This window comes from Mytilus californianus, unplaced genomic scaffold (assembly GCF_021869535.1).
Source record: "Mytilus californianus isolate M0D057914Y unplaced genomic scaffold, xbMytCali1.0.p SCAF_1, whole genome shotgun sequence".
NCBI classification, from domain to species: Eukaryota; Metazoa; Mollusca; class Bivalvia; order Mytilida; family Mytilidae; genus Mytilus; species Mytilus californianus.
In genome coordinates, this window is record NW_026262581.1 from 16757082 (window position 1) to 16773733 (window position 16652).

The 16652-nt window shown below is 32.0% G+C and overlaps 2 protein-coding genes across 2 annotated transcripts; both read left to right on the forward strand.

Moving 5' to 3' along the window:
• The first annotated feature begins 2812 nt into the window (after positions 1–2812).
• LOC127704290 (M-phase inducer phosphatase-like) lies at positions 2813–3688 on the forward strand. Its single transcript, XM_052208642.1, has one exon. It carries the CDS (start codon positions 2813–2815, stop codon positions 3686–3688), a length of 876 nt encoding a protein of 291 aa, XP_052064602.1.
• A 7672-nt stretch (positions 3689–11360) lies between these two features.
• Positions 11361–15413, forward strand: LOC127700352 (uncharacterized). Its single transcript, XM_052203787.1, has 2 exons — positions 11361–13631; positions 14284–15413. Exon 1 carries the CDS (start codon positions 11728–11730, stop codon positions 12628–12630), a length of 903 nt encoding a protein of 300 aa, XP_052059747.1. The 5' UTR covers positions 11361–11727; the 3' UTR covers positions 12631–13631; positions 14284–15413.
• Positions 15414–16652: the final 1239 nt, after the last annotated feature.

Sequence of the window (16652 nt, forward strand, 5' to 3'; positions counted from 1 at the left end):
TGTCGGGATGTCGGGATTTAAATTTTTTAAAATTCGGGACATCGGGGTTCCATGTTTTTAAGCCCGGGATTTCGGGATCAGGACACCTCCTACCCCCCCCCCCCCCCCCTTTCCCAAGGTTATAGCACTATGGATAATTTATCTATATTGCATTATATGTTTGAAATTCTGAAGAAAAGAAAGAAAAAACTTTACTGTGCATTTATAGACTTTGAAAAGGCTTTTGACTGAATTTGGAGGGATGGGCTTTGGCATAAATTACTGTTAAAACAATATAAATAAGAAAATGTTAAATGTGATACAAAATATGTACAAAAATATAAAATCAAGTATTATTATGTTTAACAACAGCAAGTCTGATTATTTTCCGTGTAATAATGGGGTTAAACAAGGAGGAAACATGTCCCCTTCTTTGTTTGCAGTATTTTTAAATGATTTGGATCTTTTTTTACAGACGAAAAACTGTAAAGGCCTTTTCACAGTTACAGAAGAAATAGAAATTGAACTTGATGTATTTCTCAACATCTTTTTATTTTTATATGCAGACGATACTGTTTTGACGTCCGAAACACCAGAAGATCTTCAAAGACAGTTTATATATATAGATATTTTTCATGAATACTGTAAAAACTGGAAATCAAAAGTTAATGTATCCAAAACTAAAATATTCTGTTTTTCATGTGGAATATTACCAGACAATTGACACTTTGTTTTAGATAACCAAGAGATAGAAATCGTTCAAGAGTTTATCTATTTGGGTATTTTATTAACAAAAACGTGAAATTATAAAAAGGCAATTAAATCAGAAGTTGAAAAGGGGACAAAAGCGATGTATGAGATAATTAAAAGGGAAAAATTTCATAGCCTATCAGTTTCTTGTCAGTTAGATCTTTTTGATAGTGCAGTCAAACCTGATCTGTTATATGGATCAGAAAATATGGGGATTCAGTAACTGTGATATTATTGAAAAGGTTCTAAATTTTTGTAAGTTGCTCCTGAATCTGAAATCTTCCACTCCCAACTGTATGATATACGGTGAGCTAGGACGTTTTCCACTTAATATTGATGTAAAATTAAAGATGATATTCTACTGGTCGAAATTGATTATGGGAAACAGTCAAAGTATTCTTATATTATATATAAACTACTATACCACTTGTATTGTACAAAAAACATAGATTTTAAATGGTTAAGATTTGTTATACGTATATTTGATGAATGTGGATTTTCTCATATCTGGAACACACAGTTCTTTTTAAATGATGTACGGTTGAAATATAATATCAAAGCAAGATTGTATGATCAATTCAAACAAACATGGCACGAGATTATTCAAAACTGTTCGAAAGCCTTGAATTACCGTATTATTAAGAAACTATTTTGTTTTGAAGAATATTTTTAATATTTTAGACGAAAAAGATTTGTTTACATTATGTAAATTTAGAATATGTAACCATAAACTTCCAGTCGAACTTGGAAGATGGTTCAATGTAGAAAAGGAAAAGAAAAGTGTAATTTGTGCAGTCTAGACATTGGAGATGAATTCCATTACATTATAAATTGTTCACATTTTATAGAAGAGAGAAATAAACTTATAAATCAAAATTTTAATAGAAGACCAAATTTTATAATATTTACTGAAATTATGTCTTCTACAAATAGGACAGCTCTCATAAATTTATGTAAGTTTATACGAATTATAAACAAGCAAGTGTGTCCCCCTGAATAAACTGAAATTGTTTTTGCTGTTGTTGTGTATATTGTATATTTATGTGTATGTATTTAATGTAATGTATTGCATGTCTTCTCTGCACCTATGTATTTGGTGATGAGAATAAAGATTTATATATAGCGTATGTGTAAAATCAATTGTGTGATTCAACCTTCTTTAAATTTGACATTTACGCTCCCCCTTTTTTTACAGTCGTCATGCATATGAATGAAAATCTCGCCATTGGGCGTTAAGCAAACAACAATCAATCAATCATTACAATGACAAATTTTCAAAATAACACGTAAATTGTTTCTTGTTTGGCAACGTAATTTCGAATAGAAAAAAAAACAGCAAGAAGTTACATGCAGTTCCCTAGTGTTTACAAATTGTAATACTCCTTGTAGAAAGCATCTTATTTTAAAAAATGGTGTTATTGTCATCTTGAAAGATTTGCCTTACACTTAAAGAGTTAACGCACGAATGTTCCGTTAGAACAGTTGTTTTAGTTTAATTCATTTGAATTAAATCTATATTGGTTTTATTTTTCGTTTTTTATTCCGTTTGCAAGAGTTTAGTACTATTTCACTTTATACTGTTAATTATTTTACTTATTGTCGCAATTGTATATTTATTTTTTAATGATTTTTTTTTATTTAATTAAATTCTTACTTTTATTCTATTTATTTACACTTTTAGTTCTTGTGGTTACGAAGTAAATATATGTGAACATTTTTCATATTCCTGTGCAGTTATTACTTTGTGTCATGATTGCAATTAATTTTGAAGCCTTTGATGAATACTTAATGATTTAGAAATCTGTTAGATGTAACAAATTCAATCATAGGCATTGATTGGCGATTAATTAAATAATTAACAAAAGCTTTACAAGGTCGACCCGAGGTGAACACTGCTTACACACTCTTGAGTAATGAGATGAGCACGACTTCCCAATTAGAGACCGATATCACTTATTGTCAATTCAAAAATTTAAAATATAAATTCATATTATTTCAAATATAAATTCAAAATATTTCAAATTTCAGCAGTAAGCATTCAAATAGTTATACTTGACAGTCACATTTCAGACAAACAACAATTATGTTTTCAAAACGATTATTCGACACAGATGATGAATTTGATGCATTCCCAGCCTCTGTATCTACTCTGAGTTTTGATTCTACTCCAGTAAAAGCTGATAACCTTATGTCTGTAATGACTCCAAACATCAAAAGAAGTCTGTTTCCTGATGATGACGAGGATTCCGGTCTCGGTATGGAGGATCATGTTACATGTACACCAAGTTTGCAGAAATCCGCCAAGAGACAGCGAGAAGACGACGACAAATATAGATGTTCAAAACGACCAAAAGTTTGTACCGATATAAAGGCTGTGGTAACCAAACTTGAAGAGAACGATGACTTCATAGCCGATGGTAGCAGATTACACACTTTACCAACTGTCGCTGGAAAGCATTCTGATTTGAAAAGCATCACTCCGCAGACACTTGCTGGTGTTGTTAATGGAGACTACGATGACGTAATCAGTGACTACAAGATCATCGACTGCCGATACCCTTATGAATTTGAAGGCGGACATGTCAGAGGAGCAGAGAATATGTATTTGCACGAGACCATTTTGACTTTGCTTCGGCAACCGACTAAAGATAAACAGATTGTCATCTTCCACTGTGAGTTTTCGTCCGAAAGAGGTCCTAAAATGTTACGATTTCTCAGAAGCAAAGACCGAGAACTCAACAAAGAAAACTATCCATCGCTGAATTTTCCAGAAATTTATTTACTAGATAATGGTTACAAGGCATTCTTCAATGAACAACCAGTTCTATGTGATCCAGTGAGCTATCGACCAATGCTTCATTCCGACCACTCAGAAGATTTGCGACATTTCCGAGTCAAGTCGAAGTCGTGGACAGCTGGAGAAAAACGCAGATATGCAAGAAAAGCGATGAGATTTTAGAATATGATGTGAATGATGATTATAACTAGTGATATATAAATAATCTGTGATACAAGAACTATTAGTGCTTTGTTTTATATAAATTGTGTTTTTTTGTTTTTGTTAATTATATACACGTTTTATTGAGATATTAAAGGTTACAGATATTCATATATTTGTTTTGTTTGTTCTCTTATTAAAAGACCATATGTTTTTTCATTGACGTGGCATTTCCATTTTGCTGGTACTGTGCAAAAAATATCCGAAACTCAGCATTCCATTTTAAATTTTGATATATTGAAAATAAATCAAATAATATTTCCCAGGTATGCGAATAAAAAGGTGACAAATGCAGTCGATGTACCATACTAAACAACAGTTAACAAAATAAGAGATACACGTAAGAAAAATAGAAATTGAAACTGATCATTCGTTACATTAAATGTTATGGAATTATTTTTGATAGATCAGATCTGATAAAATGCATTCAGAAAACACTAAAATTTGTCACCTTAGGTCAGTTTTCGATAACTATTTAGTAGCAGGTCAACAATATTAGGGTCAATATATCAAAATGCGTTGTTGGGTGTACATTGCCGTCTGACTAGACTTTTGACATTGACCTCATTTTCATGGATCCATATTTAATTGTTCCTGCTTGGGTAAATTTTTAAGTTACTGTGAGTAGACCGTCAACTTTATTTCGTCTATAGAATGGTTCAGTGATCAATGTTAAGTTTATTAGTTACTATGAGTAATGTCCTAGCAACCACCAGATATATGAAGTCTAAAGTCATTTAGTGTTTCTTCAGAAAACAAATCTTTTTTTGATTTTGATGGGCATTTTTTTTTTATCACTGTAGAAGGATGTAAATTAATCTAAATACCAGAGTTGTATTTGATACTGTCCCCTCAGTATCACTGTTTAAAACACCTTATTGTTGTAAACAACTGTAGAACTACATGTATATTGTCCATTAAAGTTGTTACTTGAGCTCCAAGTGCAATGCATGAAATCATAAAGTTAGATCTGACAGTTTAAGTTACAATGGTAAACATATGGAAATTTTATATACATCTGGTCTATAAAATTGTTTAGTTGTAGATGTCCGATAGATAGCCGTGTCCTGACCGTAACATACTTTTCACGGTTCAATAATTTATCAAACTTAAGAGTGTTGTTGATACATGTACCTGAAAAACTGTCAACATGCTATTCACGTATGATTAAATAAATAAACAGGCGAGATTTTTCGGCAGATCTAGAGTTGTTTTATATCCGTTTATGGTCATATTCTAAGAACATATAGATCAAGTCTTAATTTTATTTTGTTGAATGGCAATTATACCTGTTTTAGGGGACGACCAATTGATATTCTGGGGGAGGGGGATTTTTTTTCGGATTGACTATTCATTTCGATCTGTTGCTACACATGCGTGTTTTTTTTTCTGCGCACGAAAATTTATAAGTATTTTTTTACACAAGTGATTCCTACATTTTGTGTTGCAGAATATTCATTTTCGTCCTGTCTTATGACCTCTTATGCAAGTTTATTTATTTTCATCTCTTACAAGGCCCGGATATTATCAAAGTCCTCCTGCACACAACTCCCAGAAAATCAAATGGTCGTCCCCTTATATCATCAAGTTTAAGAACAATGGGAATGTTTTCAGTATGGACAGATATACATCATTTGAAACTTTTAGTTCTTATTCAAAACTGAAACTTTTAAGAGGGACAGAACAATGTTCAAAGTGCCCAAACGTCTGCTTGTTAAAATTTTGCCTGGACAGATCGAAAGTGCAATTCCTATAGGGATGTGAAAGTCTGAACTGGGGCTTAATATATTGACATAGTCATTGATAGTATAATAGTCCCAGGTCTGAGGTTACATGGCTCTAGCATAGTCTATAGAGCTACTAGGGCCTAACACGGTTTCTATTTTGGAAAATATGCCCAACTCATACCTACCAACTTTTCAAAATCTCCGTGGGGTGGTTTTAAACACGAGAGGACCTAATACATAGCTTTACATGTCATTAGTGTACTTAATTAGAACTTCTATGGTTTTGAATGAGTATTTCACTTACTCTCATTGCAAAATATAAATATTTCATACCAATGATAACTGTGAACTGAAAAAAAAATGTGCTATTACAGCAACAATAAAAAAACACGAAGTAAAAAGTTGGCACAGCCAATAGATGCTCAGATGGACTTAATCTTGTCCACTAATTGCAATAGAAGGGATTTTTTTTTAGAGAAGGTAGTAATTTTGTAAAATGATATGGTATAACTCCAAAGGCAACTTATATTACCACCAACAACTTTTTGTTTGAAGACAATCAAAGCAGATATTATATGTTACTTTGTTTTTGAGTGTAAACACAATATTTACATAATTCGGGAAATATTTAACAATTGAAGAATTGCACTGAAATTTTGGCTATCACATTGTTAATTTAGAAAAAAATGATTGACAACTGTTTGATGTCCAGCAGCAAATATAACAATGCATGTTAGAACTGAGACTACTATAACACAGAGATTGGTCACTATAGATTTATCGGATTATCTGAGTCTCCGGTAGTTAGCTACGTTATTCGTAGTTTCGTATTCGACCGTAGCAGACGACATATATCACCTATCACTGAGAATACTGTAACAGTATCGGATATTATTATTTTTCTTTTAAAAATAATTTAAAAACAAAATTGAATTAATCAAAAAAAAAAAAAAGGATATAGTTTTTATCTTTCAAATGCAGTTATCTCTCAGCCGGGAAGCCACGGATCGAATCGATCAATCAGATCATTGCATGTCAAAATTCGCGCGCTAAGTGGAGATAAACGGGAATTTTCTTATAGGTGGCGCTGTATCAAAAACAAAACAAATCTATCGCTAGCGGCAACAGTCGGGAATACTCTGAGAACACGTTACTACCTTTTAATCGTGACTGTTTGTACGTGTTTTTTTCAAGATAAATATCACAGAGACTTGACTGCACAGCTGAAATGTTATTAGTTTTGGAAAATATTAAAATTCAAGTCGTTCTCTAGAGTCAATTTTGCTTTGACGTCTGTGTCTAAATTTATGGCGGGTAAAAACCCAGCCTAAATTTAACTGGCACACTTGCATCCCCCTAAACCAATCAAATTGTAGATGCTAAAAATAAACGAATTATATATAAATGCATCAGGGAAACCTCATTACTACCCAGCATCCAACGCCAGCTTCCGTATATTAACCTTCAGAAAGCAGTTTCAAGATTACAGATACTTTCCCTTATTGCACCCATTATAAACCATTTATAACTCCGTTTTTATAGGTTTCCTTACAGATACAGTTGGCCTAAAGATAAATACACGATGCAACATTATTTTTAGATGTTTTAAGACCACAAATACAAATTTCCTTACCCGTTTATGAGAGGATACCCCACAAAAACCTGAGGAGGACGAACTTATTATAATTTTTAATGTGAATTTCAGTATTTCAGACCAGCTCCTCACTCACATATTCTGTTTTATGTAATCATTCAGTGATATGTACCTTTTAAACATATGAGAACATGATGTACAGGTTATCTGATATCATTTTGACTTTCTATATCACAGTTCACACTCACAGTGCCAGTGGCACAGATTCTGCTGACTAATGATCTTATTTACAGTTAGGAATACCTGTTATTTGTTCTTTGTTTTTTTTGTGTTGCATTTATGTTTTTATGACTTTCTTCATTTATTCATAACCATGTCTGGTCGTAGCAGTTGTAGTAAATTGCACCCTGAGAGAAGACCAGGACCATGTGCCTATTGTAATAATGATCATATATCAAATAGATATATTCATTTAATTCAGAAAGCGAGCGACTTGCCAGATTTTACTAATTTTGTTTCTTCAAATTATAAAATTGCTGAATTAGACTGCATATGCAGAAAATGTGAGGGTAAGTTGAAAAAAGCTTTTTCCAGAGTACAGAATGATTCCCACACTGAACCAGAGGTTTCCCCATTAAAAAAAACCCGTACAGAGACTGATAAGTGTTTTTTGTCCAATTTTGCAGATGCTGATGGCTGCAATAGTTCAGATATTCACCATTATACTGAAATCAATGTTCCAGTTTTCGAGAAGGCTTTTTCAGTTTCTATGCATACACAGTTTCCAGAACACAGTACCAGTGATACCTTTTTTTCTCATCTTTGTCATTCCCACTATAATAAATTGAACAAATGTATTAACCTAACTGTTGTACAATGTATAGTATGTGACAAATTTTCTGGAAAGAACACTGGCTCATTTAAAACTGTCAGTGAGGATAAACGGGAGCTATTTACTCGTTACTTCAACTTTGATATGCATGTGGAAAATTTAATTTGTTGTCCTTATTGTTACAATAATTTTAATTCCTTTTCTAGATCAGATGCTGCAGAGGACCAGCTGTCCCAAACAACTGCCATAAGTTCTTTTGTAGAAGAAAAAGCCTTGCTTTTACCAAATTTATACGAACAGTATAAATGTATTTTACACAAAAATGCAAAAAAGTTAGACTTATGTGTAGAGCAGAAGGTTTTTCATCGTCCTCAGTGGTTATTTACCATGTTGAAGTCGTGTCTTGGCAGAGCCCTATCATATTATGTGCCAAAGAAAAAAAATTTAGGGAGAATGATTTACAGGAATGGTACTGATATTTTTGGTTTTTTACACACAGTTGTTGTAGAAAATCTTAAATGTATTGACGATAACAAAAGATTAAAAAAAGAAAGCATAATTCAAGCAGAAAAAATGGCTTCTACTGTATCAGCAGAAAGTAGAAAAAACAAACAAGAGCAAAGTCTAGAAGATGCTGTAAAAATCTTGAAAAATTATGTTAAAATATATGTATCAGATAAAATCAAGATGGACAGACTTCCTGACATTGACAACTTTAAGTGTAAAGATGAAATTTTGAAAATCCCCCCTATATTATGGAATTTTATTTTCAGAATTTGTTCTACTGATAATGAAGAGAAAGTGCTGAAGAAGTCACAATTTACTTGGAATTCACATTATTCTGAACCTCTTTTCAATATTTTCAGAATGATGCCACGTTTGTACATTTTGAGTTGTATTTTTCATTTACAGAATTCCCAGTGTGTGCAACCTTTGCATTTATTATATACAGACATAGCTGATAAGTTTTCTACTTCATCTAGCACATTTCTTTCCATTAATGCTAGATTAGGGGCTGGTATCTCAAAGGACTCTCTCAGAAGATACATTACTAATAGGTGTAGAGAATTAGAACAAAAACAGAGGTATATTTTATCAGATAGTTTTATTGTAGCCTCATTTGATAACCTTGATAAAAACCAGGCTTACTCTGTAGTATGTGCTGGAAAAGATAGAAGTGGCTTCCATGGAACCACAATACAGACTGTGGTTCCAAAGCCAAGTCAAAAAATTAATATGTTTGATGACTCCAATCTGATTTCAAATCTTAATCAGACCAACATCGAACATGACATATCTGAACTTAAAAATTCCAGAGACCGTAAACTGGAAAAAGACATTATTCAGAAAGTTGTAAATCCAGAAGACAAATTTGGGCTCCCACCAGTAAAAAAGCAGAATAAGTTTTCTAACATGTCACCATCAGATTTAGATGAAACAGCTGCAGAGATTTCAGAATGGGATGAATTCTATACAAGTGTAACAAAATATGGATTTTCAAAAAACTTTTTCAAAAAAGAAAATATTGTTTTACCAGGTATTAAAACCTTTTTTTCTATTCCAGTTGAAACCACTGAAAAATCAGATTTTTCTTCAGTAGCCATTCTGGATGAAACAGCAGACAGCAAAGAAACAGTATTAAAGGTTTTGAATATTTTAAATGATAAATTTCAAGTTGGTCAGTTGACTAATTATGTTGTTGTTGTAGGTGACGGGAAAAGTTACGATCATTTGATCAAACTTAAATCAGAATATGGGGAAAACATGGATTGGGTACTTGCCTACCCTGGTGATTGGCATATATTAAAAAATGTCCTTCCCATATTTGTCAAGATTTATTTTGATGCTGGATTGAAGCAACTTGCTACTAAACATCATCATGGAGCTACGTTAAAAGTTTTAACTGAGTGTAGCAAGTTTGCAATAACTCATAGGTTTTTTATACAAGCTTGGGAAGCAGTTATGAGACATCAGGTGAAATCTTTTTTTGAATACAAATCATGTGAATCACCTTATGATATTCAAGTTTCAGATTTAATATTTGATATTATTTCAGATATGTCATTAGATGAAGGAGAAGAGGATGTTTGTAAAACTGATGTCTGGGAGAAGGTATGTGAGAAAAAAAGGGAGATTTTTACTTTTTTTACAGATGATTTATTAGAAGAATATAACACTTGGCGTCATGAGAACTCCTCAGTCAACCAAACTTTTGCTTTTTGGGACAGTTTTGTACATTTAGATTTTATGGCTTATCTTGGTTTGTTTTTCTCTATACGTAGTAGAAACTGGCACTTACGGAATGTTTCACTGAAAAAAATTACTTGTCTATTTCATGCTTTTGATAGGCAAAATTATCAGAGACTCATACCCTACCATCTTGCTGATCTCCACACCTTTCCAGAACCTGTTATTAAACATTTTGAAGCTGGCTGCTTTTCAGTTTCAATTTCAGGTAAACATTTGTATTCTGTAGCACTAGATGAAGCACATGAAATGGAAATTAATTTAAAGTCAAAAAATGCTCTTAACTCTTTCAGCCAGTCTTCTTTGGCTAATCTCACTTTTTATTTACCTTACAGAGCAAAGACATTGCATAACCTTAAATCAGAATTACAACTTGAAAGAGAAGAAGGGTTATATCAGAGAGAAGGTACAACGTCATATGTTAAAAATGCAGAAAAAACAGTTTGTGAATACATGTCCAATTTAGAAACATCATCTCTGTTTGTCATAAACTGTAATGAAAATTTACATCATATTTTTACCAGAACTGAGACTGACCATGAACAGACTGACAGTTTGATAAATTATAGAAAGTATGGTGAGGAAGACTTGGGAAATTATTTAAAATGCTTTTTATTTAGAACTTGTGAAACAGCAGGAAAGCCTCCCCCCAGAAAAAGAAGAAATTTAAAAACTTTTGCCCCTATTAAAATAACTATTCACAAGCAAAAAAAAGAAATTAAAGATCAAAATACAGTGATTTCTTGTTTGAGGAAAAAAAATGCATTTTCAAAGCATAGTGGTAATGCAGTCAAGGATTTGGACCAGTTTTTACAGCTGCCACGTGCTTTGTGTGATGCAGAAGGAATTCCAGAAAAGGGCCAAAAAGCCACTGCAGCTAATGTCTTTAAACATATTTATTCTGATGCTTTTTTATTACAGGTTCCTAAGACTCCAGTATCAAGTAAAACTACTGTCATTATTGATGGTATGTTTATTATCAATACCAGTCCACTTGCCTCACACCAGACCTTTGGTGATTATGGTGAATTTCTTTTTAATAGATGGATTATAAAGTATTATAACCAGTATACAGCAAATGAAGTTCATTTACTATTTGATGATCCAAATAGGAATGGTGTTAGCCCAAAAGACATTGAAAGAACGCGGAGGAATACAGTTGTACAGGAACCAGTTGTACGTACATGTATTTCCTCCGACACACCATTGCTATCAAACTGGAGAAATTTTTATTGCAGTTCGCCATCAAAAGCGACTTTTGGTTAACTTTTTGTCTGAATATTTTTTGTCTCTTTCATTGACTTTTTTCTCTACTAACCAATGTTGTTTTGTTACAGCTGGAGGATTTGATGATGACAGAAAAGACAGAGCAATTTCCATATTAAATGGTCAGGTTGTAGATTATGACTTGGCATCTGGTAATCATGAAGAGGCAGATACTAGAGTATGGTTACATGCATCAGTTACAACAGCAGATCAAGTCATAATCTACAGCCCTGATACTGATGTATTTTTTATAGGTTTACCACTTGTACCTAATTTGAATAAAACTGTATATGTGCAGTTGAGAGATTCACCATACAACAATTCATTTCTTTCCATGGACAAACTTGTAAAGTGTATTACTTTAAATGATTCACTTTTACAGGGAATTGACAGTGTTTTGATATGTATGCAGTTACTTTTTATCTATAGTGGATGTGATTTTGTGTCATATTTCAGAGGTTGTGGTAAGAAGACTTTTTTTGATGTATTCAGAAAGCATGCCTCTTTTATTGTAGGAAATGGAAGCTTTGCAGATGTTCATGGTCATAACGGCCTTCATTCATTTTACAGGTTAATATGTTCTGTTTATTTTAATAAACATCGTGCTGCATTTCAGCCATATTCTACTCCTAAATCATTATTTGATTCTATTTCAGAGGGGAACTTACATGAAAAACATGTATCTTTTATTTCAGCCATCAGAGAAAAGCTGTGGGAAAGAGTGGTCACTGAAGTGGAAATGATGCCAAACCATGAAGCCCTCAAACTACACTGGATGCGGTGTTGCTGGGTGTTTGATTATTGGAGTCAGAGCACCAGCAATACCCATACACTTTCTGATTTGTCAAAATCTGGAGGGCAAATCACTGATAATAGATTAGAACTTGTTTGGGACACTGTTTTAAATTTTCAGAAAGTGGAGAAAACTGTAGAATGGTATACCAAAGGGTGTGGATGTAAGACTGGATGCAAAACAAATAGGTGTAAATGTAAGAAGGCACAAAATGATAACTGTGATGGTTTTTGTGGTCCAGGTTGTAAATGTGTAAACTGTTTTAATGTTCCAGGTAGTGGAGATCAAGTATTAGATATGTCAATTGACCTTGATGATGTCATTTCAGATGAAACAGAAGACCTTGAAGATCCAGTTGAAGATGAACAACCTGAAGTAGATGGATTAGTAGAGGAACTTGATCAAACAGATGATTACTGGCTTTTCAGTAATGAAGAGATTTAATTTTTATTTTTTTTCAGATAAAAATACTTTCATGAATATGTTGTTAATGGCAAAGCTGTTCAATTTATCACAGTGCTTTTAGATGAAAAGTGGAACCAGGCTTGATATATTGTAATAGGTCTTCTTTTAATTGTTAAGTTCTGCATATTTATTTTCTGATGTCCTGGAAATTTGTGTTGTTGGCTTGCTGTCATAATAATCTATACCCAACCTCTGCTATAACTGATATTAACACTTCTGTTTTGAAAGAATGTTTCAATGGAGAAGCCTTGAACCTAAACTTGATAAACAATTTGGAAGTTTTGACTTTTTGCTTGTCAATATTATTTGATCCAGTTATATAAACTGCATTTGTATAAACTAATATGATATCTTTGTGGTGTGTGAATGTTCAGGACTAATACATTTTTGTATATAACTTTCATGCAAAATTGATAATATTCAATGATATTTTTTTTATTTTATCAATATTCATTAGTCATGATAGTCTTTTTTTAACAATTGTTTTGTTTCCAAATTCCTACCACTAGATTTGCAAGTTTCCTGTTCAAATTTGTTATTGTTTACTCTTCCTTTGAACCTCAGTTTTTTGTGCATTTCAGGTATTTAGGGGCTTGAATTAATGATTTATTGAAACCTCAACAAAAGAGAGATAACTCTTAAAATTTGAGATATTGGAGACAACTGTATTAATCACTTAATATTTTTTTAGGACTACTGAATGGCTGTCCTTGGTGTTTATTTTAAACGGACATCAATGGGAATTTGCAAATATTTATGTCTAATACAAATTTTGTACTGTACATATTTTCATGTCTTTTTTTCAGATAGCATCATTTATTACATGATAACTGTGGCTTAGATATTTTCCTATATTATGTTTTTACCATAAATGAGCAAGAACAATTACCTTTACTAATTTGCTTTATGTTTTGTACAAGTTTCAGATCCTTAAAATACTGGTTTGAGAAAATTTTATGTTGAATGTACAGATAATTAAGGTATGTATATTATATAAAAAGTGAAAAGGGCGGGTACAGGAGTTTGTAAATACAGCAAAATATTTTTCTCTAATTTTCAATGCAAAGTATATCAACAATGTTGATTATACAAGTGCCTATTAATAGCAACACATAACATTCAAATATATTTGTATGTGGATTTAATCAGTACAAAGATTAATGCAATTTCACAAATAACTTTATAAATTGACTAGCAATTTTTAACAATGTTGATTTGATGTACACATTCACTTATGATATGTTTTGAATGGACTAGGGATCTGATAGTTTTCTAACTTGTTTACAGAATAAGGCCTTGTAAATATACATTATTTTTTTATTGATAAGGATTGAATTGTAATTTCTTGCAATTGAATTTCATTGTATGTATATAAATTATTATATGTATATCAGTAACTAGGTTCTACAACTTGTACTTGTAATTTATCAAGCTAATCTTGTTACTATCGATTCTATAATATTTGTACTTTTAAATAAGTAAGTGATGGTGTTGTTGGATTTAAAATGAAAAAGTTATGAAAGCTAAGTAGTATTATATTTGTCTGCATGCCATGATAATAAGAGGGGCATATTGATACTTGCCTTGCAAAAACTTAAGTTATAAAATATTAATTTTTCTTGTTTATTTCAGGTAAGTGAATGGGAGTACAGAGATATTGGTTTACTGTCTTTGTAGGACTCTCCACAGATAGTGAATGAACATTTTAATCAAAAATAATATATATGATATCTTGCATAGTATTATTCTCTACTACATGTTTATGTAATTGCCACTTTTAAGAAATAAATTTTAAATTCTAGGAAAATCATAATTTTCCTTTGACAAGAGACAAATTAAATCAATAAAAATCTGAAGAGGCTTAAATGTGCTAATTTTTTTTTAAATTAATTTTATCCTGTGTGAAAAGTTATTTACAATACATTCCAAGATATTCTTGAAAAGTTCAAAGGAGAAAAGTTTTTAAAGATTGAATGTTTAATATAGTTAATTAAACATTTGTTTACCTTGAAACTTTTGCCTAGTACATGTCATTCCATGGTATCTTATTTCATGTTTTAATGATACTGGTAATATTTGTGTTGTCTTGGGAAAGTTGGTATTGCACCTTTAGTACCTGTATTTGTGAATGCTGGTCATTTTATACCGTCTTGGGAAAGTTGGTATTGCACCTTTAGTACCTGTATTTGTGAATGCTGGTCATTTTATACCGTCTTGGGAAAGTTGGTATTGCACCTTTAGTACCTGTATTTGTGAATGCTGGTCATTTTATACCGTCTTGGGAAAGTTGGTATTGCACCTTTAGTACCTGTATTTGTGAATGCTGGTCATTTTATACCGTCTTGGGAAAGTTGGTATTGCACCTTTAGTACCTGTATTTGTGAATGCTGGTCATTTTGTACTGTCTTGGGAAAGTTGGTATTGCACCTTTAGTACCTGTACTTGTGAATGCTGGTCAATCTGTCTTTTTTTATGTGAATGTTACCAGTTCATTATTTATTGGTGTTATTATCTTCTTTGTATACATGTATGTGACCAGATCTGGCAGATCATCATGTTTTTTTCAAAAAGATTTTGCTAAAAACAGGACAACCATACTCTTTATGTTTTATTTAAAAAATTTAAACCTCCTTTTTGGTTAGACAGATATTTGGCTCTTTTTAGGGATCTTCTGAAAATGTGGCAAGTTGTATAAAATGTGTATAGTACCATGTGTTTCATTTACAATTTTCTTGTAGTTCAATAAATTGTTCATCATATATTCTAATTCTTTTATTTTTTTGTATGCATCAATATATACATGTATATTAACAAATATCCAGCTGTTGTTAGAAAATGAGGACACACCAACTTTCTATGACAATTAAAGTTAATCTCAGCAATCTGGTAGCTATTAAGACTTTGAATTTGGTTTAAAAAAGTATTGGATGCTGTTTTTTGCTTCTTTATCAATTGTAACCTGCTCATTTATGGATTTGAACTATTGCTGTATTTGATATATTTAAATCATAAACCATAGTTTGTGTCTTCTAGAAATGCTTTTGTTCCATAAAAAAAAACAGTTCTGGTAATTCAGTCGTTTTTGGTGAAATTAAAGAAATTGTGATGAAAAAATATTTGGTCTATCATAACAAGAACTATTAACCATTTCAATCATTATTATAGATATAGGTGAATGTGGTATGATTGCCACTGAAAAAAAAATCAACCAGAGAGTCTGAGACCAAAGGATAAGGATGTAAAAAATTAAAGGTCACTGAACTGCCTTTAACAATAAGCAAAACCCATACCATATGATAGGCTATAAAAGACCTAAGTCTTGGCAATTCTTATCAAAATACAAGACTAAATTCAATTAAAAGCTACCAGTAAATCATCGCAAAGATTCAATTGAAAGCCAAAGGTACAAGCTACATTCATGGCTGCCTGTAACAAGACTGGATTACAAAATGGGCTCACCGGCTTCTGTTTTTATTATTTGACTATTATATTATATGACATTCAGGATAATTAATGTCAATGTGGTTTGTAAAATCTGACATCATGAGTCATTTTTTTACATGGTAGCTCGAAAGGTACTGAGTACAATGGCAGATTCCCTACCATTCTTTGCTCTTAAGACTACTAAATGATTGGTTCCTGTACATTCTGTTCAGCTGATGTTACTCAATTTAAAATGGCTTTATCTCATTTGTATTCCAAAAATACCAAATTGAAATAAAATGGACATACAAGCAGAATTTTACAATGCTGTTTTCTGTTGTCTGATCTGACAAATCAGTACCAGATACCAAGTATCCAAACTCTGAAATCTTGTTAAAAAATAGGTTGGAACAAATTTATCATGTTTAACTGATGCAAAACTGGAACATAACACGCAGGCTCTCTCAAATTAATTAAATCTCTGTATGTTGACGATTTCAGAACTTCTATATCAACAACATTCAAAATGAAGAACCTCAATAAAAGGGTTGTTCCTGAGAAGACATTTCCTAGAACTT